General features: G+C 38.9%; 1 protein-coding gene across 1 annotated transcript in view; it reads left to right on the forward strand.

Annotated features, from left to right (window-relative positions):
• LOC126185051 (uncharacterized) overlaps nucleotides 1-27,230 on the forward strand; it is a 707,909-nt gene that overhangs the window by 372,242 nt on the left and 308,437 nt on the right. Inside the window, exons 44-46 of the mRNA XM_049927806.1 lie at nucleotides 897-1,065; nucleotides 1,152-1,367; nucleotides 19,035-19,143. Of these exons, the coding sequence (XP_049783763.1) occupies nucleotides 897-1,065; nucleotides 1,152-1,367; nucleotides 19,035-19,143 (494 nt within the window). The remainder of the gene's footprint in view (nucleotides 1-896; nucleotides 1,066-1,151; nucleotides 1,368-19,034; nucleotides 19,144-27,230) is intronic.

Consider the following 27,230-nt stretch of genomic DNA (forward strand, 5'->3'; position numbering starts at 1 on the left):
GCCTTGACTGAGCTGACAACCTGAGAAAACTTCATCAGTGTGAAACAAGACTCATTTGACCAAATTACAGGCTTCCATTGCTTCTTAGTCCATGTTTCACGGCCTCGACACCACATTTTTGTGTTACCAGCATTTTCATCACTAATTAGTAGTTTTGGATTTCCAGCTCGCCCTGCAGTTCTCAACTTATGTAGCTTCCTTCATGTTGTTTTTTTGATGGCAACATACAGAAGTGGAACACTCAATTCTTCAGTGACTCTTGCAGCATCCTCTTATTATTCATCACAAAACTTTTCAATGACTGTTTGTCATGATCACACAACACACACTTTTGTCCTTGTTGTCACTTAGTGGATGATTTTTTTTCTGATATCCCTGTACCTGGCTAGCATCTGCATTTATGTTCAAGCATTGATTTCTCATGGTGTTTCTATATTTGTCCAACCCCTGAATGTATGCTTGTAAGAATACTCACTCACCTATAGATTAATCGAACAGATTTATTTTTCAGATTGAGTAAGGTTACAGTGCTGTTTTCATTTTAGTAGAGATGTAGAGGTATTTCAGTTGCAAAACTTCACGTGACTTGAGGAATTCAATATTGGCCTGCACAGTATTTCTTTCTTGTCATAATACACATATTTGGGTATTTGTTTGTCTACTTTTAGACCAAAGGTACAGGACTCTAATCCCAAAACAATTTAAAAGCTAATAAGTATGCTATTTTTAGTGTCTTAAATATTCTGTTTGCATGCTTCTGAATGAAAAATAAAAAAAATACACAACTGATAGCATCATAGTAGTAACATCTCTCATATGTTTGTTTACATTCTTATTTTTTATTTTATTTTTTGTTTTTTGCTACAAATCTGCTAAGATTTATATGTGTTTTACAGTGTTAATAACATCTACAACTTTGAATTCATTTGGCCAAACAATACAGCATTGTTTAATTCAATCAACAAATGGGAAGTTAAAAATCATGCAACATTTGTAGAGGGCACAATCAATCTTGAGATTCCTTTAGCAACAAGACACATTGGCTTGGTTGAATACAACTACCAGGTACATTAGAATCATCCTAATTCTCCTAACATATTTTTCAATAAAGAATAAATAACTTAATTATATGTTCTTTTTTATCATTTAAGGAAACACCATTGCATCAAAATGGAGTAGCTACAGTGAAGTACAATGGTGAAAAAGAAATTGATGGAAAGTATAATTGTGTATCAGAATCATCTGCTGGGTTTGAGAAGGACATAATAGACATTGAATTACAAAACAAATACTTTCCTCTAGGCACACACTATGTGCATTCCTTTGAATACAGTAATGGTGTGGATGGCTTAAATTTACCAACTGTTGTAAGTAATCCAGATTTTCTGAGTATGATTTCTGGTTTGATATCTGATTAAAAATGATAATTGACTTTATTGTGACCAATGGAATATGTGCAAACCCTGCCCCCCTCTCTGCTCCTGTTTCTGACCATCTCACTTATGTTGGAAAACATGGCATATTCCAGGAGTATAAAGGGATTCCCTATATTGTCTCAGCGGCAACTTGTATTGTGTTTTTTTTTTTTTTTTTGTTTGTTTTTTTTTTATTCAGTTTGTGACTGTGTAATAATAATAATACTAATAATAATTACATGTGGGTGAGTGGTCTTTACACCACTTCATGACTTGCATGTCCCTAACCTAGCCTAGGTATCCTGCTGACTATTTGGGTCCTACAGTTTAATGTGGAATCTGAAACACATACTCCACTCCTGGTGAAGCTTCACATCACTCAGAGGTGAAGTCTAGGTTTAAGGGCCAACTCAAATATTCTGTGGTGCGACTGAGATTTGATCCCATGATGTATGAGATTCCACTGGTATTTAGCAACCCTTCAAGGAAGTATTTGACTATTTCTTTGAAACTGTTAGCTACATGAAATTCGCAATAGAAGCTTTCCTGCAGAGTTGAAGGAGGCTGTCATGTGTGTAAGTTACCTTGAGTGAGATGAAAGCTGAAATAATGTCAATATATATTACCTTGTGTGAGATGAAAGCTGGATAATGTCAATATATACCATTAAAAGGAAAGGACTGATAAATGAATAATGAGGAACCTCCTGTATAAAGAGTTCATGTGTGGATTGGAAATTTATGCTCTTGTAAACTTACAGAACTGTTTGTAAATAATTGAAAATGCTGTTAGAAGCTGAATAAACATATTCTTAATTTTATATGCTCTTATTTAGTTATGGTCAACAGACGGTAATAATTTTGTGAGATACAAATCCTGTCTTCTCTCTACTTAAATAAATGCAAGAAGCCCTATGTGTGATATGTATCTGTTATAGCATCATGGAATGATTAGGTGGCTGCTATGGTGTAGAGGTGGTAGGGTGGTGGGTTGTGTATGTGGTGGTGCTTGCGACAGGTGGCTAGGAATACTCCAATGCAAGATACATTTTTTTTTATTTCACCTTGTGTTACAACACTGGAGTACTGTGATGTCCCTGAGTATTGTGTCTGCAGGTGCATGGTCCACTGATGTTGCTGATGAAGTCAGAAGGCCATATGTTGTCCCATCCGGGTCTGCTTTTACTGTTTACTCCACTCGACAGCACATGCCTGAGTTAGCATCGTGTGGTCCTGAGTGATCAGTGCCACCAATGCAGACATCATATGTGTCCACTGCTACTGGGTTAGAAGCTCACCCTGGTGTGGAAGGATGGCAGAAGTGGTGCCCAAGCTGTGAATCACTGCATTCCAAGACAAAGATTTGGTGCCACTGTATAGCATGAGAGATGGCTCATCCAGGGCATTGTTCTAAGTCCATGGGCATGGAGGTAGACTGATGTGGTGGAGCTGGCTGTCCAGACCAGTGTTGCATGCTGACCAGCCCATAGAGTGATGGAGACTTGTGGGGACCCAATGTCATGGAGGGTGCTGACAAACAGTGCATAACTGCTACAATCAGAGGGTATTTATTGTGATTAATAGCACACTTGTGCTCATATCTTCTACCCAGACATGTTCAAATCAACACCCCTGTTTGTCTATGGATTGGAAATTCTCCACAGGCTGAACTGCAGTTGTGCATCCTTTCTGCAATGTCACCATGATTGTACAGCTTGGCCTGGCCACACTGCAGTGTACAAACAGGCTCACTAGTGAAATTACATATCAGCACCTCTGTGCCTGCCTGCTTGCTCAACAGACACCTGCAATGGCGCTGCATTTAATTCAGTAATGCAGGAATTTTAGCACTGGCATTATATCCCTACCCTCTTTGGGAAGTCCTGCATCTTGGGTCCAAACTCATGACCAGTCTGTAAAAGGAGACTTCACATGCAAAATTACAACATAGACTATTTACATTTTTTGCCTTACATTAAGCAACAAAGCTCAGAAAGTGGGGCACATTCTATGTTGTTATGTGACTACACAACACCTCCAATCTCCTTTGACCTACTTCTTAAACATTAACCCCTCCAAAATATTAAACAACTATATACATGAATATTACCTCATTGTACCCTTATGGCATCTCATGCTGTAAGCAACAATGCTCATTTCAACACCACTCAAGTTTCCTTCTCTTCTGTGTCACATTTAATAATATACTACAATACAACTCCCGTATTACTATATCTAGCTACTTTCATCCTTTGTACCTTCTCATGTATGAGCAGTTAACCAGTCCAACCAAATCTGTTGTACTGGAGGATCACAGATAGCAAAATCAGAACACATGCAAAGTAAAGACACTTTGAATGTGAAAATTGTATCAGTACATTGTCAAAGTATGTGTAACAATGTTCTGGAATGTACTTCCCTCCAGGAAATTTCTTGCATTCAAATTATTCTTGGGTCCAAGAGCTGCCTGGAACCAAAACTGAAAAGTTCTGAGATATTGAGCAATTCATGGAAAGTATATTTAAAAGACATTATATGCCATAGGATTGGAATGTTCATCCCAGTTGTGCCACAGGATGGGAATGTTCATTGTAGTTGACAAAAATGTTGCCTCCATAGAGGTCAAATTTGAATGTGAGAGTGAATTTATCTGGTCACATGTAACAGGTCTAGATGAAATCAAATTATTGTTGGATGTTTTTTTCAACCACCTGACTCCACTGTGACAGTTTTAGAGTCTTTCAAAGAATGTCTACATCAGTAGCATAGAAATACCAAGATCATGCAGTATTCATTGGAAGTGTCCTGTACCTGCTGAGTATAGATTCGGATGTCTATGAATTTATTGTGGAAGGGGGGCGGGGGGTGCACAGAAAGACAGTCTTGCCAAATGCTACTGGCCAAATTTTCTGAAAACTGTCTTGAGCAGCTAGTTTGGCAGGCCAGAGGCAGTGGAAATATTTTAGTCCTTGTAGCTACAAACAGGCCTGACTTTATTGATTGTGTCAGTATAGAGAGAGGGATTAGTGACCGTGATGTCATCATAGTGAATAAGTTTACTGAAGTTAATAAATGAATCAAGAAGGCTAGGAGAGTATTTCTGCTAGAAAGAGCAGATAAGTATTTGTCAGCATCCCACTTAAGACAATGAACTGATTTCATTTAGTTCCAGTATGATGGATACAGAAGGAACTATTGGCAAAGTTTAAACAGATTGTAAATCTTACTCTGGAGAAGTAAGTGCCAAGTAAGTGGCTTAAGGGTGGAAAAGACCCACCATGATTCAACAACAAATTTTAGGAAATGCTGAGGTAGCAAAGGCTGTTGCATTCTCAATTCAAAGAGAATGTGCAAATGACAGAAGTCAAAAGTTAATAGAAATTCACACACCTGTAAAAACATCAATGCATAAAACATACAACTACCAAAGCCATAGCTTAGCAAAATATCTTGGTGAGAACACAAGAAAATTATGGTCCTATGTAAATTCACTTATCAGGTCAAAGGCTTCTATCCAGTCACTCTCTGACCAGTTTGGTGTGCCAGCAGAAGACAGCAAAATGAAAACTGAAGTTTTAAATTTTGGATTCAAGAATTTATTGACACAGGATAATCATACAAGATCACAAAGGATAATTATACTAACATACCATTGTTTGACTATCAAACTGACTCCCATATGAATGACACAGTAATAAGCATCCCTGGTGTAGAGATGCAAATGAAAGAGTTGAAAGCAAATAAATCTCCATGTCCTGACAGAATTCCAATTCAGTTTCACAAAGAGTACTCTGTGGCAGTGACCTCTTACTTAGCTTGTATTTATCACAAATCTCTCAGCCAGCACAAAGTCCCAATTAATGGAAAAAAGTGCAGGTGACTCCTGTATATAAGAAGAGTAAACCCAGAATGAGATTTTCACTCTGCAGCGGAGTGTGCGCTGATATGAAACTTCCTGGCACATTAAAACTGTTTTAATCTGCCAGGAAGTTTCATATCAGCACACACTCCTCTGCAGAGTGAAAATCTCATTCTGGAAACACCCCCCAGGCTGTGGCTAAGCCATGCCTCCGCAATATCCTTTCTTTCAGGAGTGCTAGTTTGGCAAGGTTCGCAGGAGAGCTTCTGTTAAGTTTCGAAGGTAGGAGATGAGGCACTGGCCGAAGTAAAGCTGTGAGGACGGGGCATGAGTTGTGGTCCCGAGTTCGAGTCTCGGTTCGGCACACAGTTTTAATCTGCCAGGAAGTTTCAGAAGAGTAAACCAATGGACCTGCAAAATTAGATAGATATATGTTTAACATCAGTTTGCTACAGAATTCTTGAACATATTCTCATTTCAAGTATAATAAATTTCCTTGAGGCAGAAAACTTTCTGTCCAACAAATCAGATGGTTTAAGAAATGATTGCTTGAGTGGAATTCAGCTTGTACTTTTCTCATATGATACCCTGTGAACTATGGATGAGGGGCAACAGGTGGATTCCATATTCCCAGATTTCCATAAGGTGTTGGGCACTGTGCTCTACTGCAGACTATTAATGATGGTATGAACATGCATAATACAGTCCCAGATATGTGAGTAGCTTGAATACTTCTTAAGTAACAGAACCCCGTACCTTTTCCTTGACTTCAAGTGTTCATCAGAGAGAAGGGCATCGTCAGGGGTTCCTGATGGAAGTGTTATAGCACACCTGTTATTTACCATATAGATGAATGATCTGGCAGACAGGATGAGCAACAATCTGTAGCTGTTTGCTGATGGTGTTGTGGTGTATGGGAAGGTGTTGTCATTGAGAGACTGCAAAATGGTTCAAGATGAGTTAGACAAAGTTTCTAGTTGGTTTGATGAATGGCAGCTAGCTCTAAATGTAGAAAAATGTAGGTTAATGCAGATGAGTAGCAAAAACAAACCCATAATGTTTGAATACACATTAGTAGTGTGCAGTTTGACACAGTCCCAGTAACTAAATAACTAGGAGTAAAGTTGCATAGCACTATGAACTGGAACAAAAATATAAGGATTGTAGTAGGGAAGGTAAGTGGTTGATTTCAGTTTATTGGGAGAATTTTAGGAAAGAGTGGTTCATCCCTAAAGGAGACCACATATAGGACACTAGTGTGACCCATTCTTGAGTACTGCTTGTGTGTTTGGGATCCGCACCAAGTCAGGTTAAAGAGAGACATCAAAGCATTCATAGGTGGGCTGCTAGATGTATTACTAGTGAGTTCAAATGATCGGCAAATACCACAAAGATGCTTTGGGAATTCAGTTGGGAATCCCTGGAGGGAAGGTGGTGTTCTTTTCAGGGAACACTGTAGAGAGTTTGAAGAACCAGCATTTGAAGTTGACTGCAAAATGATTCTACTGCTGTCATTGTACATTTCACATAAGGGCAACAAGATAAGAAATGAGTAATTAAGGCTTGTACAGAGGCATACAGACAATTGTTTTTCCCTCACTCTATTTGTGAGTGGAACAGGAAAGGAAATTACTAGTAGCTCTGTACAGTGGCTTGTGGTGTATGTATATAGATACAGATGTAGATGTAGGCTGCATTGATGAGTTGCCCACCACTTAAGGTAGATGAAGGGTGCACAAAACAAGGTCAAAAGTGGCATGATGCCTGGGGTTGTGGCACTTATGGTCTTGATCATGTGCTGCTGATCCTCATAGTATTACTGTACATGTGAGAGCATTTTCTCTATTGAAACATGTCTTTCTTGTTTATCTGTTAGCCAGTTTAAGACTAGGATTAGGTTGGGGTTGATGTTTCATTCGGGTAGGTCTGATTTATCACTGGAAGAATTGCTAGTGTCTTCTCTGACCAGTACAACTACAACTGTGTAATGTTCAACTTGTTTTCCTCTGTAACAGAGGCTGAGTGGTGAAAGGTCTGCCCAGTTATGTCAAAGTCTATCAGTAGCATACCCACAAGCTATCATCCATAGATTGCAACAATCTTGCTACTGCCATTCTACCATTCAAAGTATGCATCTGTGTGTCTATGACTTCCAGGTCCTGGTTCACGGTCTTTACTGTCATTTTTACCAGATGCATTACCTCCAGTACTACCCTCTGGAATACCCGTGTGTTGTTCAATATTTCTTATTTCAAACTGGTTAACTGTGTAGTGTGCCATTCCATGGTGGCCTTATACATCCTTGCTTCATGGCTCACTCTTTCTATCATGCCATTCAGTTCCCAGATGTTACTGACATCCGCAGTCCCAAAAACCGTTTTCAGTAGACTGCCCTCTACATCTAATGAATCTCACTTCATTGTAACATGTATAGCACTACTTCCACTATGTGCTGCATTTGTCATCCCAGTTGTTCATATTGCTGGTGCAACGTAACATATTCACTTCTCATCTCCTTCAGTACACCTTTTCCTTCCATTTCCATCTGTAATTCCATAAACACACCATCCAAATGTCTCATCTCATTATCGATTTCCCAAGTGTATGACATCAGCATCAGTGTCCAATGACAGCTTGTAAGTACTACATCCTATTGTCTCATGAAAAATACTCTAATTTCCAATGGTAGTACTCAAAACAATCGCCCCTCTACTCCTGGTCAAGAGGTGCAACAGTGCCAAGATAAGAATTCCCCTCATCTTTTCTTTGAACTCTAGCAACCTGGGAAGAAGGTACTGCCACCTCCATAATACATGCACTGTGTTCTTCCCAAAACATCATGCTGTGTTTGTGTTATTACCAATTACTAAAGAAAGCATAGAGTTATGAAAAGCTGTTTCAAAAACCATACAAAATGTGATTATTAATTATATTGTTCAGTAATGTTTACACAGACAGAACATAGCAAGTTACCCTAGATGCAAGAATATAGCAAGTTACCCTAGATGCACAATTTATCACATGTGTAGTGGTTTCCATAAATGAAGGAAAAACTCTGAAAAATTACAGTGAATCTCAGAAAAATGTGAAATTAAACTATAGAGCAGTATACAAGGCATGACACAAATAACAGTCTCCTGTAAAAATTTTGATTGGAACTTAGAGGAAGGTTATTCGTACAAAATGGATTTGTCAGTTTGGTATTCCACACTTGGAGGTCAGTATGATGTGTGATTAGATCGATGAAGTGTGATTAGATCAAACAGTATTACAGGCATGTGGTGGTGTGTGATGATTGTGCCATTAGGAAGAAAAGGAAGATGATGATGAAGAAAAAGAAGAAAAAGGGGGAGAGGCAGAGACAGAGAGAGAGAGAAAGGAAAAGAGTAAAAGGGTAATCAACCAATAGCTTAGTTTGAAGACTACAGTGCTCTCCTGGACATTTCATAGCAAAACATTTTCTACAACTTGTACAACTTTCACTCGACTGCAGATGAAAGAGCCTAAGGGCAATAAAACAGAGGGAGGCATTGATTGAGAAGGAAGAGGGATGGCCTTCTAGCATATCCTGTATGTCACTCAATCAGCAGATTGAGGAAGTCGTACAGAAAACCAAGAAGAAATATCAAAAGAGAATTAAAGTTCAGGATGGAGTGATAAAATCTTTATGTTTTACTAATGATGTCAGAAATGGCAAAGAATTTGGAAGAAAAAATGAATGAAATGTGTTAATGTTTTAGAAACCTGCTACATGATGAACATCAACAAAAGTTAAACAAGAGTAATGGAAATTGGTCAAGTGATGCTGAGGGAATTAGATTAGGCAATGTGACACTGGAAGTAGTAGATAAGTTTCACTATTTGGGAAGCAGAATAAATGATAATGACTGAAGTAATGCAGATTTGCCATAGCAAAAAAGTCTTATCTGAAAAAGAGAAATTTACCAATGTTGAATATAAATTAAAATTTTTGAGAACTTTCCAAAATATATTTTTTTGGGGTGTAGTCTTATACAGAAGTGTAATGTGTATGCTAAATAGTACAGATAATGAGAGACTTTGGCATTGCAGAAGCATAGTGAAGATTAGAGTGCTCAGTCAGATAACTAATGAAGACATTATTAAATTATTAACAAAAGTTCAATTATATGGTATGTAAAACAAAATTTGTGACTAGATTGAGTATTTCATGTAAGGGGGATGCAGCATGTTATCATGGATGAAGAGTAATTACCAGAAGTAGAAGTAACTTCAGGCATGCCCAGGGAAGTGTGCTGAGACACTTATTGTTCAAGTGTATAATTAACGACTTGCCATGCAATGTTAATAGTTAACCTCAGACTTTTTGCAGATGATGCAGTTATCTATAATATCTGAAAAAGCTGCACAAATATGTTAATAAGATATGAAAGTGGTACAAAGATTGGCAACTTGTTTTAAATGTTCAGAAATGTAAAACTGTGCACTTCACAAAATGTAGGAAGGTAGATGGCTACAACATTGGTGAATTAAAATTGGAATAAGTCAACACATACAAATACATGAGTGTAACAATTTGTAGGGGGTATGAATTGGAATGATCACATAGGCTCAGTTGTATGCAAGGCAGCTGGTAGACTTTGATTCATTGGCAGGATACTGGAGAAATGCAGTCCCTCTGCAGAGGACACTGTTTACAGTCACTTTTGTGTACCATCTTTGAATGTTGTTGAAGTGTGTGGAACAACTACCAAATAGGTGTAACAAGGGATATGGAGTGTATACAAAGAAGGGTGACACAAATGATCACAGGTTCATTTTATGGGAGAGTTTTGTGGAAATTCTGGAAAATCTGAATTGGTAGATGCTGGAAGACAGATGCCGATTAGACCATAAAATTCAATTACTAATACAGGTGAAGAATATAAACAAACTCTTCATTCTCCTAAATATACCTTCTGTATGAAACTTGATGACAATATTAGACCATGTATAGCATAGATAGCAACATTTAAGCCACCATTCTCCTCATACTCCATTCATGATTCTAGTGGGAAGAAACCTAAACATGTGGTACCATGCTAAGTATCCTTGGCCGTGCACTTCACAGGAGTTGTCAGAATATATATGTAGGTGTGTATATACTGTATTTCATCAGGAGAAAAGAAATTTATGGCACAACTTGACTAAAAGAATGAATCAGCTGACAGGACACATCCTGAAGCACTAAGGAATAGTCAGTTGGGTAATGGAAGGAAGTGTTGTAGGGCGAAAATTTAGAGAGTGCTACAGTAAGCAGGTTCAAATGGAGATTGATTTTACTAGTTATGCAGAGATGAAGAGCTTTGAGAAAAGCATGGCTTAGAAATAAGTAACCTAATAACCTATCTTTGGATATCACTTTTAAATGATAATAGCAATCCATGTTTCAACTACAGGAAAATGCATATTTCTGTCAGAAAACATATTTTGTTTTACTGAAATGAAACATCATTAGTGGTCTGTAATGGAAGATATTTACAATTTGTATTGTTTCTATGTCAAAAACAGTATATTATGAAAAATGTTGATTTTTACTTACGGTATTTTATGTGTGATTTTCATTCACATCAGGAAGCACTGTCTACTTGCACTTCTTTGAGGTTTGCCTTCGTTTTTATTCTGGCCTTATCTCACATTAATTTGTAGAACTTTGTATTTTTAATGAAAAACACAACGCAATGTAGCTACTGTTAGTTTGTATCCTTTTGGCTAAACATGTCTCATGTGTTTTGTGTAATGTAATCAACTTAATTGCTAGTTATTCTTTTGTTCTCTCTCTTCAGTTCATCATATTGTGTGTTATGTCATTTCATTGTGTTTCTGTGAATTTGTTTAATGGATAAGAGAAACTTAAGTAAAATGGTAGAGTTAAAGATTTAAACTGTGAGTAGTGTGGTGTTGTGGGGGTGCGGGGGAATGGAAAGATGGAACACTAAATGCAAGTTAGTGGATGGAGAGTGAGTTGGTAATGAGATGGAGGAAAAGGATAGAGGAGCAAGTGGTGAAATGGTGAAATGAAAAGGGGGGGGGGGGAGGTCCATCTCTTCTCCTCCCTCTACCCCTTTAAATATCGATCTGATTGTGTGAGCACAGCTTGGTGTTGGAAGAGAACTAGCGTGATCTTAACAGTTAAACTGCAGTCACAGGAGTTATTCTGTCTGCTGGACCAACAGACGCTGACTGCAGGTATAATTTTAAGTCTGACAAAAGAATTCAACTCAGTAAAGTGTAAGTTACTTCCATTAAAGCTGAAGTCATATAGCAGGAATTTATCTATGCATTTTCTATTCACATATCCATTGTACAAAACTGATATATAAAATGGATAATAAATTAAATTTTCATTTCACCAGTGACATAGTAATGCAGGAGCACCAATGGTCTCCATTCAAGGTTTACCTCTGGTCTCCATTCTTGGTTTAGCTTGGTTTAGTTTTGGTCCTTTTCTCCTTCCCAAACGTAGTAATGACATGACACAAGCACTTACCTCCCATTTAATAATACATACAGATGACACCTCACCATTATTCTAGGGCAGGGAATGTAAGGAGCTGGAATCTTTTGAGACTGCTAGCATAGCTTAAATAAAATATGGCAGTGAATAGGATCTCAATTTAAATGTAAGTAAATCTTAGTTGTTGTTGTTGTTGTTGTTGTTGTGGTCTTCAGTCCTGAGACTGGTTTGATGCAGCTCTCCATGCTACTCTATCCTGTGCAAGCTTCTTCATCTCCCAATATGTACTGCAGCCTACATCCTTCTGAATCTGTTTAGTGTATTCATCTCTTGGTCTCCCTCTATGATTTTTACCCTCCACGCTGCCCTCCAATACTAAATTGGTGATCCCTTGATGCCTCAGAACATGTCCTACCAACCGGTCCATTCTTCTTGTCAAGTTGTGCCACAAACTCCTCTTCTCCCCAATCCTATTCAATACCTCCTCATTAGTTATGTGATCTACCCATCTAATTCTTCTGTAGCACCACATTTCAAAAGCTTTTATTCTCTTCTTGTCCAAACTATTTATCATCCATGTTTCACTTCCATACATGGCTACACTCCATACAAATACTTTCAGAAACAATTTCCTGACACTTAAATCTATACTCGATGTAAACAAATTTCTCTTCTTCAGAAACGCTTTCCTTGCCATTGCCAATCTACATTTTATATCCTCTCTGCTTCAATCATCATCAGTTATTTTGCTCCCCAAATATCAAAATTCCTTTACTACTTTAAGTGTCTCATTTCCTAATCTAATTCCCTCAGCATCACCCAATTTATGGACTATTTTTATTATTTCAGTGGGGACCTCATCCCACCCCACAGATTTGGAATTTTTTAGGGACATTTTGATTTTGACGACATCTGAGATGGAAACATGAGAAAACTTAAAACTTGGGCAATTACTGTCTCTCATATTGGGCTTTGTTTTTGGTGGTGAACAGTCACCAAATTTGTTACAGTTTATGAAAAAGCCATTGAATGATTCACAAATGGCACTGGGTACTGTAACAGCTCTACCATTTATCACTATTTTAGAGGGGCATTTTCTCTCTGCCTCACTGCCAACTTCGCTTCTTATAACACACCAAAACGCTTTTTATTTGTTTTTTGCATTTGAAGTGAAATTATTATTCACAGTACATTTTGCTAGTTTAACTAGTTTGTCAAATGTTTCTTTGTATGTGCTTACATACTTAAGAAATTCAGGGCTTCGATTTACTTTTGCCTCCATATGCAGTTTCCTCTTAGTAGCACTAGACACTCTAATTCCTTTTGTTATCCATTATCTACCTCTATGGGACCTGGTCCTCACTGTTGAAAAAGGGAAGCATTCATTGAATATAGCCAAGAATGTGTAATTGTGTTTGCTGACTGTCCACTAGGTTTGGCTTAGTTTTTTACAAATTACTTCCATATTTTCTTGACTGAAATTCCTACATCTTTTTGTTGTGCAGCCTGAATTTTTCTTTGGTAGTGATACAAATAGCGCTTTATGGTCTGATACTCCTAAATGTAGAAGAAACTTCTCTTTTACATAATAATTATAACTACTTAGAATATACGTGGAAGGAGAGACAGCATTGGTCGTATTTTTTGTTTTGTTTTATTGATTTTTGGTCACTTAGTGACCATCCTCAGTGCTGTAATATACAATTTAAATTGGTAGGCACTGGTGACTGAAAATCGATTTTGCAGTTAATAAAACAAAACAATACGACCAATGCTGTCTCTCCTTCCAAGTATTCTTGTATACCGATTAAAATTGAGATTTAGCCCATTTGTGGTTATTTAAATGTGAAGAAAATTTGTCATCAGTCCTTACATCTATGTTGAAGTCAGCACATATAACCACTTTCTTGTACAGTTTCTCACTTCTTAATTTATGTAGCAATGTATCAAACTTATCTAAAAATACAGAGCTTATATGGTACCAAGGAGTGCGATATATGCTGATAATTAATATGTTATACTCTTTTTTAAGTTCTATACAACAACTTTCAAATGTACCTTCTTCATTCAGATTGCTAAAATTCTGTCTGATATCATAGTCTACCGAGGAATGAACTAGTATGCAAGAGCCTCCATACCCATTTGTCCTGCAAAAGCTGGTAGCCAGTTTATAGCCTGTAAGTTTATTCAGGAGACTGATATTTTCAGATGTTAGCCAAAGTTCATTAAGACATATTACTTTCACATATTGTTTCACACTTTCTAGCAAAATTTCTATATCATAAAACTTCCTGATCCAGACCTCTGATGTTTAAGTGCATAATGAAATTACTACTGCATATATTATTAGGTAGAGGGCCTTCAAAACTAATTTGACTATAAAGTAATGAAGCATCCACCTGAGTGTTGACTGCTTGTTATGGATTCATTGTATTGGGCCAAATTCAGAAAGAATTGGCCCCTTTCATCAGTTTTCCTGTGTGTGAGTGTCTGGATGATGAGTAGGTACAGTTTTCTTGACGATAATTTCAATCTCTGCTGTATTTTCTGAGGCTGGTACTGGCACCATCTCATCTTCTGGACATGATCGTGTCTGGGCTGGTGCTGTGGCTGTGACTATGTGTGTGATTTTGAAATTGTTTTCCCGTTTTTCCAGTTCCTTGGTCAAAACTGGTTGCATGGCAATTGGTTTTCTTGCAATGTCATCATCTTTTTGCATTAATTTCACTAGCATTTTGCCAACATATGACTTGCCAGCATTATTATAATGTAGTCCATGTTTTGTAAAGAAATCTCTTGCATCAGTAAGATAAATAAATGTTACATTTTGATGTGACTTGCATATTTTGTTGAACTGTCTGTTTACTTTTGCAAGCTCCAGACTTATGATGGAATTGTCTTGCAGGTCATATCTGTGAGGCAAGCTAGTAACTATGATGTTTGGAACTTTCAGATCAAGTAATGTAGTTTTTAGACACTGGGTCACATGTTTACCCTCATTTCTGTATACATTATTACTTCCACCCATAATTATGATGGCATCATTGTGAGATAGCTCATTAAGTGAGTTGCTGTTCTTCATTATCTCAGTCAAAGGTGCGTCATACCTGTTGCCATGAATAATATACTGTATTCACTTATTTTTTCAGCAATTTTCTTGGTGTGGCTATCACCATGTACAACAACTCGTCGTTTGATGTTCACTGGTTTATTTTTCGTATTAGACATTTCCTTGGCTGTGCACTCTATTGGAAATTTTGTCACTGATTTTAGTTCACCATTGTTTATTGTCTTATCACAATCTTCGTCTAGTGCTGTGAATTTATTTTAGAGTGGAATCACAGGAACTGTACTCACTATTTGTTTTTTTGGCATGCACCATGTTTATTGTACAGAACTACATTTAACAACACTGTCGTGTGCTAGACGATGATCTTGCTCTATCTCTTTCTATTTCATTTCCAGTTCTTGATATTTCTGCCAAAGTTCTTCATATTTTGCATTTATAGTCATTAAATCATCTGTAAGCACATAATCCTGTGCAAGTCTCTTCATCTCAGAATAACTACTGCAACCTACATCCTTCTGAATCTGCTTAGTGTATTCATCTCTTGGTCTCCCGCTATGATTTTTACCCTCCACGCTGCCCTCCAATACTAAATTGGTGAGCCTTTGCTGCATCAGAGCATGTGCTACCAACTGATCCCTTCTTCTAGTCAAGTTGTGCCACAAATTCCTCTTCTCCTCAATTCTATTCAGTACCACCTCATTAGTTATGTGATCTACAAATCTAATCTTCAGCATTCTTCTGTAGCACTACATTTCAAAAGCTTCTATTCTCTTCTTGTCTACACTGTTTATCATCCATGTTTCACTTCCATACATGGCTACAATCCATACAAATACTTTCAGAAAAGAATTCCTAACACTTAAATCTATACTCGATGTTAACAAATTTCTCTTCTTCAGAAATGCTTTCCTTGCCATAGCCAGTCTACATTTCAATACAGCTCCCCACAGTCGTTTAATGAACAAAGTAAGAGCATATGGACTATCAGACCAATTGTGTGATTGGATTGAAGAGTTCCTAGATAACAGAACACAGCATGTCATTCTCAATGGAGAGAAGTCTTCCGAAGTAAGAGTGATTTCAGGTGTACCGCAGGGAAGTGTCGTAGGACTGTTGCTATTCACAATATACATAAATGACCTTGTGGATGACATCGGAAGTTCACTGAGGCTTTTTGCGGATGATGCTGTGGTATATTGAGAGGTTGTAACAATGGAAAATTGTACTGAAATGCAGGAGGATCTGCAGCGAATTGACGCATGGTGCAGGGAATGGCAATTGAATCTCAATGTAGACAAGTGTAGTGTGCTGCGAATACATAGAAAGAAAGATCCCTTATCATTTAGCTGCAATATAGCAGGTCAGCAACTGGAAGCAGTTAATTCCATAAATTATCTGGGAGTACGCATTAGGAGTGATTTATAATGGAATGATCATATAAAGTCGATCGTCGGTAAAGCAGATGCCAGACTGAGATTCGTTGGAAGAATCCTAAGGAAATCCAATCCAAAAACAAAGGAAGTAGGTTACAGTATGCTTGTTTGCCCACTGTTTGAATACTGCTCAGCAGTGTGGGATCCGTACCAGATTGGGTTGATGGAAGATATAGAGAAGGTCCAACAGAGAGCAGCACGCTTCGTTACAGGATCATTTAGTAATCGCAAAAGCGTTACGGAGATGATAGATAAACTCCAGTGGAAGACTCTGCAGGAGAGACGCTCAGTAGCTCGGTATGGGCTTTTGTTGAAGTTTCTAGAACATACCTTCCCTCCTACATATATCTCGCGAAGAGACCATGAGGATAAAATCAGAGAAATTAGAGCCCACACAGGGGCATACCAACAATCCTTCTTTCCACGAACAATACGAAACTGGAATAGAAAGGAGGACCGATGGAGGTACTCAAGGTACTCTCCACCACACACCGTCAGGTGGCTTGCGGAGTATGGATGTAGATGTAGATGTAGATGTAGATGTATGTCCTCTCTACTTCAGTCATCATCAGTTGTTTTGCTCCTCAAATAGCAAAACTCATTTACCACTTTAAGTGTCTCATTTCCTAATCTAATGCCCTCAGTATCACCTGATTTATTAAACCACATTCCATTATCTTAGTTTTGCTTTTATAAAGTTCATCTTATATCCTCCTTTCAAGACATTGCCCATTCCATACAGCTGCTCTTCCAGGTCCCTTGCTGTCTCTGACAGAATTGCAATGTCATTGGCAAACCTCAAAGTTTTTGTTTCTTCTCCATAGATTCTAATTCCTATTCAAAATTTTTCTGTTGTTTTGTTTGCTGCTTGCTGAATATACAGATTGAATAACAACCCTGTCTCACTCCCTTTTCAATCAGTGCTCTCTGGTGATACAAATTGCCTAATAAAAAGATGAAGTACACTAAAGACTTTGCTGGATATCAGTCAAACTTGGCACACGTTCCCACCATAGGTGGGTATGTAGATGATAGTTGCAATTCTCTGTGATGTGTAGAACACCTACCAGAGTGGAATAGTTTTGTTTGTGTTTAGTGTTGTTGCCAGGCTGTTTACTTTATCTAAGGGATCTGAACAGTGGCAGATATTGAATGGTTACTGTGAAGGACATGAACTTAGAACATACTTGTTATAGACATTATCAGCACCTAACTGTTTGAAAGGTATCTTGTTGTGGGTCTCTGTTTGGCTAGCTGGTCAAATTGTGCAATATCGAGTTTCTGCGGTATTTGGATATCGCAGTGGCCTGATTGTGGGTTGTATGTGAACATGAATGAAGGCATACTTATCATCAAGGTTCCAGTTTACCACACCCGACCACCACAAGGGAGAATTACTGTAGTGTTGGCCAAGCACCTCATAACACCTTCACATCTACACCTTTCACTCTAGAATGAGTAATGGACTCCTGAAACATTCTATGTCATCCCATACCATTGTTTGAAGACCAGCAGCAGGACTAGGAATTATTCTCCCACACATAGACTGTTGTTAACATGACAACACAAATGACAATGCAAATGGCTGTGTCTGGAATAGTGTTGTGACCAGGAAGCATGGACTGCTGATGAATAGCATTACATTGTCTCCCATTTTGAAACACGGATGACCATCATTGACAAGAATGGAGGCAACCTGGTGACAGGTCTCATTCTTCTGGTGTTTTGGAGAGGCACAGAAGTGTTACTCCTGGCAACATAGTGTGGGTAACTATTGGATATGACTTCAGTTCATGTCTGGTAATAATCAACAGATCTCAGGTGGCAGAACAGTACATCATGGATATCCTGCATACTCATGTACTAATTCTCATGTGACAGTAGCATCATGTTGTTATTCAACATGACAATGCTCTTCATGCATGGCATGTGCCTTTATGAACTGTGTGATGTGAGATTCTCCACTAGCCAGCAAGATCCACAAATCCATGCATGATAGATAATGTGTGGAACCAGCTTGGTTATCAACACTGACCCAGTGCCGGTATGGAGGATATCAAGGATTTGTTGCAACATTTGCTGGCCAGCATGCCTCAGTGGAGGATACAATAGCTTGAAGACATCTTCCCCAATGAAATCTGTGCGTGCATCCATGCTGGAGCAGATGCAATGACTTACGAATAAGTTTTCCCATACTGCCAAGTTCTTTGTAAATTTGACTCAATTTTATAATCGTGGAAATAACATCACACACCCTCTCAACTGTGAGGTTTCATTTCATTTCCTCAATCCCATCTGGGACCTTCACTTTCTTTGACAGTCATTGTATCATATGAAGTACAGTGTAATACACAAGTAAAATTCACATAAATTGCATTATTTGTTTTAGGGAATATATTTTTAAGTTTCCAAAAGCCATCACTTTAATGAGTCTGATGAAAAATAAAGTAAATCAATAAAAATAACTGAATTACCAAAATTAGAAAAATTATAGCCAGTGAAATGAGAAATGTGTGGTCCACTTCAAAAATAACGAAATGAAGATGTGGAATTGGAAACCTTCATAGACAAAAGTCAATACTTTTTCAGTTATACTGTTAGATGAAACTTGAATTTATAGTTAGGAATTCAAAAGACTATATTACTTAAACAGTTCTCTTTTTGTGTATATATATGTAGTTCTTGAATTTTCTTAACATGGATGAAACAAACCATTATATGCTACATAATTTGAGAGATACTATGTGTTGCTCCTTTCTGTTCATTAATCATTTCTGTTCCAGGATTTCAAGCAGATTGATTTATTTAGGCTAGACAATCGCTCAGCATTTAGCCTCAGTGGAGATCTTAATATCCGAACAACACAAACTGGACAAGAAATAAAATTAACAGGTAATAATATATCTCTTATTTCTATATTTGTAATGTTAGAAGTTTATCAATTTTTATTTCTCTCTTTTAAAAATGAGGAACCTCGCATTCCCTGATCATAGAATGATGGTCCAATACACTGCCACTTGAGGTATTATTGTATCTCTAGTAAATTGTGCTAGGGCACTGTTAATTTGGTTGTGAACATTGTCCATTCTCCATTTTATGTAAATAGAAATGTTACACACAATTTTTTTTTTTTTTTTTTTTTTTTTTTTTGCAAATGAGAAATTAATTTATATTATATTAATCCAGTGCATTCTTGCACTGTCAATAGAATACCACAGGATTTGTAGTCTTTTTTGTAAAAGGGGAGTTACACTTGTCTTAGTAGGGACTTCCACCAGTTTATTTACAAGTACTACCTGTGTAGTGGTGTGCTGCTGATTGACAGTAATGTTGTGCCAGTTTATTTACAAGTACTATCTGTGTAGTGGTGCCATGCTGGTTGACAGTAATGTTGTGCCAGCTATTCAGTTTCCATAATAACATTGAGTGTTATCACCACAATCTTCCAAGAATTATTGTTTTTACTGTGTTACATTATTGTCGCATTAGAAGCTGAGTAGCACCATGGCGTAGTGGTTATGATACTAAACTGTTGCATGGCGGGTCATGAGTTCCAGACTCACCTGGACTGTACAATTTCAATTTCTATATTCAGTTTGAGTACATTCTAGAAGTAACCACAAATGTAAAGAATCATTGTACTGGAATGTTCTGTAGCTGTATATACACTGCATGTGTTCTGGAAGGACACAGTTTGCTCCATGCTCTTGTATGTGCAAGTGCTGGATAAACCTTTGTTAAGTGAAGTTAGTGTTCATCATTCCTCTAATTACACCTTCATCTATGTGACATCATTCTGGTGGAGATGCTGGGTATTGGAACTTGTGATAGTGCACATTATGGATGACACAGTGGCTCCCATCAGACCATGACAGAGCTGCTGTTTACGTGGCAAGAAACCCGAGTTCGAGCCATATTCAACAGACCGGAAGAGGTAGAAGAAGAATAGGATGTTATGAAAACAGTTACTGTGTGCCACCAGATGAGACATCTTTCCGGGTTCTCTGGTGACGATGGCCAAGATCCAAACAACTGGCTGTATATAGCCAAATTTAACAAATGGGATGACACCGTGTGTTTGGCCTTGTATTTTTCTACTTGGAGGGCCCTGCCAAGCAATGGTATGAGAACAACAAGGAGAAGTTCACAAGCTGGGAAGTATTCCTGGTAGAACTGCGCAGGTATTTCGGCGACACACAATGACAGAAGGGCAAGGCTGAAGATAAATTAAAGTGTAGGACACAGTGTCCAGGGGAAACTACAGCATCCTATATTCAAGATGACATGGAGCTGTGTAAAATAGTGGATCCTAGAACGAAGGAGGAAGATAAGGTTGCAAATCTCATGAAGGGTGTTGCTGAGGACATTTATCAAGCCCTACTCCTGAAGGAGGCTTTGACAGCAGATGACTTCATAAAATGGTTCCAGTATATCAAGTTCATGCATCAAAAAAGAATTACATGAAGAGGTTTGACTGGCTTCCAAATGTTGTATCAATGTCTGTGATGGAGGAAGAAACTGATTTCACAAGTGTTCTTTGTTAGATAGTGAGAGAGGAAGTTCAGGAGGCACTTGGATTGCCTGGCAAGCAAAAAACTGGGACACTTCAAGAGGTCATAAGGGAGGAAGTGGAACAGGTGTTGAACCCAATCTCTCGTCCTTTGTTTCCCTTTAAAATGGTGAAAAAGTCGACACCCAGGCAAGTCTCACACCTACAATGCCGCATCAGGAACCTGTTTGGGCACCAAGGAAGACTACTGTCTGGAGGACCCAGGATAACCATCCAGTATGTTTCCACTGTGGACGAATGGGACATGTGGTGCACTATTGTTGAGAAAAGTGATGATGCCTGTGCCAGAAGACAGCAGACCGATCTTAGCTGGAATGACAAAGATGAACAAGAAGATGTGGGTGGAGAATGATGTATGTCACAATCACCGCAAGCTAGCCGCTCGAGTGGATGCTCCCCAACATGCCAATCAAGGTCTCCATCACCGTTTAGAAGCTCCAGCCGATCACCTAGCCACCACAACCTGGGAAACTAAAGGGTGCGACCTTCCTTGGAGGCGAGGCCACCAAGGAGAAAAATCCTCCACCATCAATCACTACAAAAGTGATAGGAAACTACATTGATATCCTCATGGATGGCTGACCAGCCCAAGCTCTTGAGGACACTGGAGCATCATATTCAGTCATTTTAGAGAAGTACCATCACCAGTTGCAGAAAACTGTATTCGTCAGCAACAAAACATCTCTGCTGAAGGTGGCTAATGGGAAATAGGCAAAACCTGTAGGAAGATGTACCATTGATATGGGTATAAGTGGCCATACACAGTCCTTAGAATTCATTGTCTTACAAGAGTGTAGTCATGATGTCATTCTCAGATGGGATTTTTTGAAAGCTTCTCAGGCAATAATAGATTCTGGTCGCCCATGTGGACAGGAAGATGCGCATTTGAGTGTGTGGAGACTATGTGTGCTGGATGAAGTGACCATTCCCACAGTCAGCACTAGAAAGGTAACTGTCACATGTCATGCCATGTATCAAACCATGGATCGGAGTCATTAACTGAAGAACAGCTGAGTGTCATAGCAACCTACCATGCCGAGTCTGTGGGTGAAATTAGTGCTACCACTATGAGACAAGATCTTCTAGCTTGACTATTACCAGATCTCACTAAGGAATGACAGAAAAAGCTACTTGCCATTCTTCAAGAGTTCTCTGAATGCTTCAGTCCACAGGTGAAGAGCAAATTAGACAAATTGACGGTGAAGCAACAGATTAGCACTGGAGACCATCAGCCAATAAGCCAGGGAGCATACTGTGTGTCAGCAATGGAACATCAAATAATTCATGAAAAGAGAAAATAATGAAGAATGACCATGGGCTCTGCGAACGCTGAATGATGTCATCACCAGTGGTCCTCGTCAGGAAGAAAGATGGCAGTTGGCACTTTTGTGTTGATTACAGGAAGCTTAATAAGATAACTAAAAAGGACGTTTACTCTCTTCCATGAATTGACAATACACTAGATTGTCGGAAGGGTACTAAGTTTTTCTCAATCATGGACATGTACTAAGGATACTGGTAAATCGAAGTAGATGAGGCTGATCCTGAGAAAACTGCATTCATCACCCTTGAGGGCCTGTGTGAGTTTAAGGTAATGCCGTTTGGTTTGTGTAATGCACCAGCAACTTTTGAACGGATGATGGATAATCTTCTAAGCACCTGAAGTGGACGATGTGTCTTGGTTATTTAGATGTGTTCTCAGAGACATTTGATGAACGTATAAAAAGACTGAGGAATGTCCATAAGCGTCTCCAACAAGGCAGACTGAAAGTTAATCCAAGAAAGTGTCTCTATGGAGCAAAATACTAGGGCACCTTGTGTCAAATGAAGGTGTGTGGCCAGACACAGAAAAGGTGAGATTTATAATGGAATTTCCTATTCCTAAAAGTATTAGACTTCCCCCATGAACCATAGACCTTGCCATTGGTGGGGAGGCTTGCGTGCTTCAGCGATACTGATAGCCGTACCGTAGGTGCAACCACAATGGAGGGGTATCTGTTGAGAGGCCAGACAAACGTATGGTTCCTGAAGAGGGGCAGCAGCCTTTTCAGTAGTTGCAGGGGCAACAGTCTGGATGTTTGACTGATCTGGCCTTGTAAAACTAACCAAAACGGCCTTTCTGTGCTGGTACTGCGAATGGCTGAAAGCAAGGGGAAACTACGGCCGTAATCTTTCCCGAGGGCATGCAGCTCTACTGTATAGATAAATGATGATGGCGTCCTCTTGGGAAAAATATTCCAGAGGTAAAATAGTCCCCCAATTGGATCTCCAGGCGGGGACTACTCAGGAGGATGTCGTTGTCAGGAGAAATAAAACTAGCGTTCTACTGATCGGAGCGTGGAATGTCAGATCCCTTAATCGGGCAGGTAGGTTAGAAAATTTAAAAAGGGATAGGTTAAAGTTGGATATAGCAGGAATTAGTGAAGTTCGGTGGCAGGAGGAACAAGACTTTTGGTCAGGTGAATACAGGGTTATAAATACAAAATCAAATAGGAGTAATGCAGGAGTAGGTTTTATAATGAACAAAAAAATAGGAATGTGGGTAAGCTACTACAAACAGCACAGCAAACACATTGTTGTGGCCAAGATAGACATGAAGCCCATGCCTAGGACAGTAGTACAAGTCTATATGCCAAGTAGCTCTGCAGATGACTAAGAAATTGAAGAAATGTATGATGAAATAAAAGAAAGTATTCAGATAGTGAAGGGAGATGAAAATTTAATAGTCATGGGTGACTGGGATTCGGTAGTAGGAAAAGGGAGAGAAGGAAGCGTAGTATGTGAATATGGACTGGGGGTAAGAAATGAAAGAGAAAGCCGCCTGGTGGAATTTTGCACAGAGCACAACTTAATCATAGCTAACTCTTGGTTCAAGAATCATAAAAGAAGGTTGTATACATGGAAGAAGCCTGGAGATATTAAAAGGTATAAGATAGATTACATAATGGTAAGACAGAGATTTAGGAACCAGGTTTTAAATTGTAAGACATTGCAGGGGAAGATGTGGACTCTGACCACAATCTATTGGTTATGAACTGTAGATTAAAACTGAAGAAACTGCAAAAAGGTGCGAATTTAAGGAGACGGGACCTGGATAAACTGACTAAACCAGAGGTTGTACAGAGTTTCAGGGAGAGCATAAGGGAACAATTGACAAGAATGGGAGAAATAAATACAGTAGAAGAAGAATGGGTAGCTTTGAGGGATGAAGTGTGAAGGCAGCAGAGGATCAAGTAGGTAAAAAGACGAGGGCTAGTAGAAATCCTTGAGTGACAGAAGAAATTCTGAATTTAATTGATGAAAGGAGAAAATATAAAAATTCACTAAATGAAGCAGGCAAAAAGGAATACAAACGTCTCAAAAATGATATTGACAGGAAGAGCATAATGGCTAAGCAGGCATGGCTAGAGGTCAAATGTAAGGATGTAGAGGCTTATCTCACTAGGGGTAAGACAGATACTGCCTACAGGAAAATTAAAGAGACCTTTGGAGAATAGAGAACGACTTGTATGAATATCAAGGGCTCAGATGGGAACCCAGTTCTAAGCAAAGAAGGGAAAGCAGAAAGGTGGAAGGTGTATATAGAGGGTCTATACAAGGGCGATGTACTTGAGGGCAATGTTATAGAAATGGAAGAGGATGTAGATAAAGATGAAAAGGGAGAATTGATACTGCATGAAGAGTTTGATAGAGCACTGAAAGACCTAAGTCGAAACAAGGCCCCGGGAGTAGACAACATTCCATCAGAACTACTGACAGCCTTGGGAGAGCCAGTCTTGACAAAACTCTACCATCTGGTGAGCAAAATGTATGAGACAGGCGAAATACCCTCAGACTTCTAGAAGAATATAATAATTCCAATCCCAAAGAAAGCAGGCATTGACAGATGTGAAAATTACCGAACTATCAGTTTAATAAGTCACAGCTGCAAAATACTAATGCAAATTCTTTACAGACAAATGGAAAAACTGGTAGAAGCTGACCTTGGGGAAGATCAGTTTGGATTCCGTTGAAATATGGGAACACGTGAGGCAATACTGACCCTCCGACTCATTTTAGAAGCTAGATTAAGAAAAGGCAAACCTATGTTTCTAGCATTTGTGGACTTAGAGAAAGCTTTTGACAATGTTGACTGGAATACACTCTTTCAAATTCTGAAGGTGGCAGGGGTAAAATACAGGGAGCGAAAGGCTATTTACAATTCGTACAGAAACCAGATGGCAGTTATAAGAGTCGAGGGACATGAAAGGGAAGCAGTGGTTGGGAAGGGAGTGAGACAGGGTTGTAGCCTCTCCCCGATGTTGTTCAATCTGTACTTTGAGCAAGCAGTAAAGGAAAGAAAAGAAAAATTCAGAGTAGGTATTAAAATCCATGGAGAAGAAATAAAAAGTTTGAGGCTCACCGATGACATTGTAATTCTGTCAGAGACAGCAAAGGACTTGGAAGAGGAGTTGAACGGAATGTACAGTGTCTTGAAAGGAGGATATAAGATGAACATCAACAAATTAGACTGGCAATGACAAGGAAAGCGTTTCTGAAGAAGAGAAATTTGTTAACATCGAGTATAGATATAAGTGTCAGGAAGTCATTTCCGAAAGTATATGTATGGAGTGTAGCCATGTATGGAAGTGAAACATGGATGATAACTAGTTTGGACAAGAAGAGATTAGAAGCTTTCAAAATGTGGCACTACAGAAGAATGCTGAAGATTAGATGGGTAGATCACATAACTAATGAGGAGGTACTGAATAGGATCGGGGAGAAGAGGAGTTTGTGGCACAACTTGACTAGAAGAAGGGATCGGTTGGTAGGACATGTTTTGAGGCATCAAGGGATCACCAATTTAGTATTGTAGGGCAGTGTGGAGGGTAAAAATCGTAGAGGGAGACCAAGAGATGAATACACTAAGCAGATTCAGAAGGGTGTAGGTTGCAGTAGGTAGTGGGAGATGAAGAAGCTTGCACCGGATAGATTAGCATGGAGAGCTGCATCAAACCAGTCTCAGGACTGAAGACCACAACAACAACAACAACAACAACAAAGTATTAGAGATGTGAGAAGCTTCCTCAGATGATGTTTTTATTACCGTCGTTTTATCAAAGCCTTTTGTATCAAAGCCTGGCCACTCCAAGAGTTGTTAAAAGCTGATGCTAAATTTATCTGGGGTGGTGCTCAACAAGATTCTTTCGATGTGCTGTGAAAAGCTCTGACAATTGACCCTGTACTTAGTCTGTATGATAAGAGAACACCTACAGGACTACACATAGATGCCAGTGGGTATGGCATCAGTGCTGTTCTGGTGCAAATTTTGGATGGAAAAGAGAAGGTTATGGCCTATGCTTCTAAGACACTTACAAAAGCCAGGAGAAACTAGTCAACTACAGAAAGAGAATGTCTTGCTGTGATCTGGGCCATGTGCAAATGTTGACAGGGTCTCTATGGAAGGCCATTCACAGTTGTTACAGACCATCATTCACTTTGTTGGTTGACAGTTCTTCAGGATCCAACAGGACAACTCACCAGGTGGGCACTACGTCTTCAAGAGTATGATATTACCATAGTGTACAAAAGTGGAAGAAAACACCAAGGTGGTGACTGTCTCTCAAGAAACCCTGTGCAACACGATCAAGACTTTGATGAAGATAGTGACTGTCTCACTGCACTCCAGGGTCTCCCTGCTGAGCGGAAGAAGGATGCCAAGTTATCTCAAATTATGCTTGCCTTAAATTGGTCAGAGGATGTGAAAGGACAATTTAAGGTAGTTAATGGATTACTTTGCAAGAAAAACTTTGATCTGTTTGGAAAGAGGTGGGGCTAACAGTAACACATGCGCTTAGATATTCTACAGAAATTCCATGACACACCTGAGGCCAGATATTTGGGATTTATTAAGACATACAACAGAATCCACAAGAGATTTTTCTGGCCAGGTTTATTTATGAGTGTCCATCACTATGTGTCACACTGTCGAGAGTGCCAGAGAAGAAAGGCAGTTCCTCAGAGACAACCTGGCCATCTCATACACATCCACCAGCTGAAACGCCTTTCCAGCGTGTTGAGATTGACCTACTTGGACTATTCCAGTGTCTGCTAGTGGCAGTAGATGGATTATTATTTGGACTGATTATGTGAAATACTATGCCATTACAAAAGCCATGAAAATAGCCGAAGCATCCGAGGTCATTAATTATGTGTGAAGGGAAAGTTTTTCAATCGAATCTTGTGACAGAGATAAACTGCCGGTGCAGCATTACTTATCATATGATGACTGAGTACCATCCACATTCTAATGGGCTTACTGAATGCCTTAATAAGACCTTGGCCGACATGCTATCAATGTTCAACAATATTGAGGAGAGCAACTGGGATGAGGTGCTACCTTTTTTGACGTTGGCCTACAACACCGCCA

The sequence above is a fragment of the Schistocerca cancellata genome, chromosome 4 (assembly GCF_023864275.1).
Source record: "Schistocerca cancellata isolate TAMUIC-IGC-003103 chromosome 4, iqSchCanc2.1, whole genome shotgun sequence".
NCBI lineage: Eukaryota > Metazoa > Arthropoda > Insecta > Orthoptera > Acrididae > Schistocerca > Schistocerca cancellata.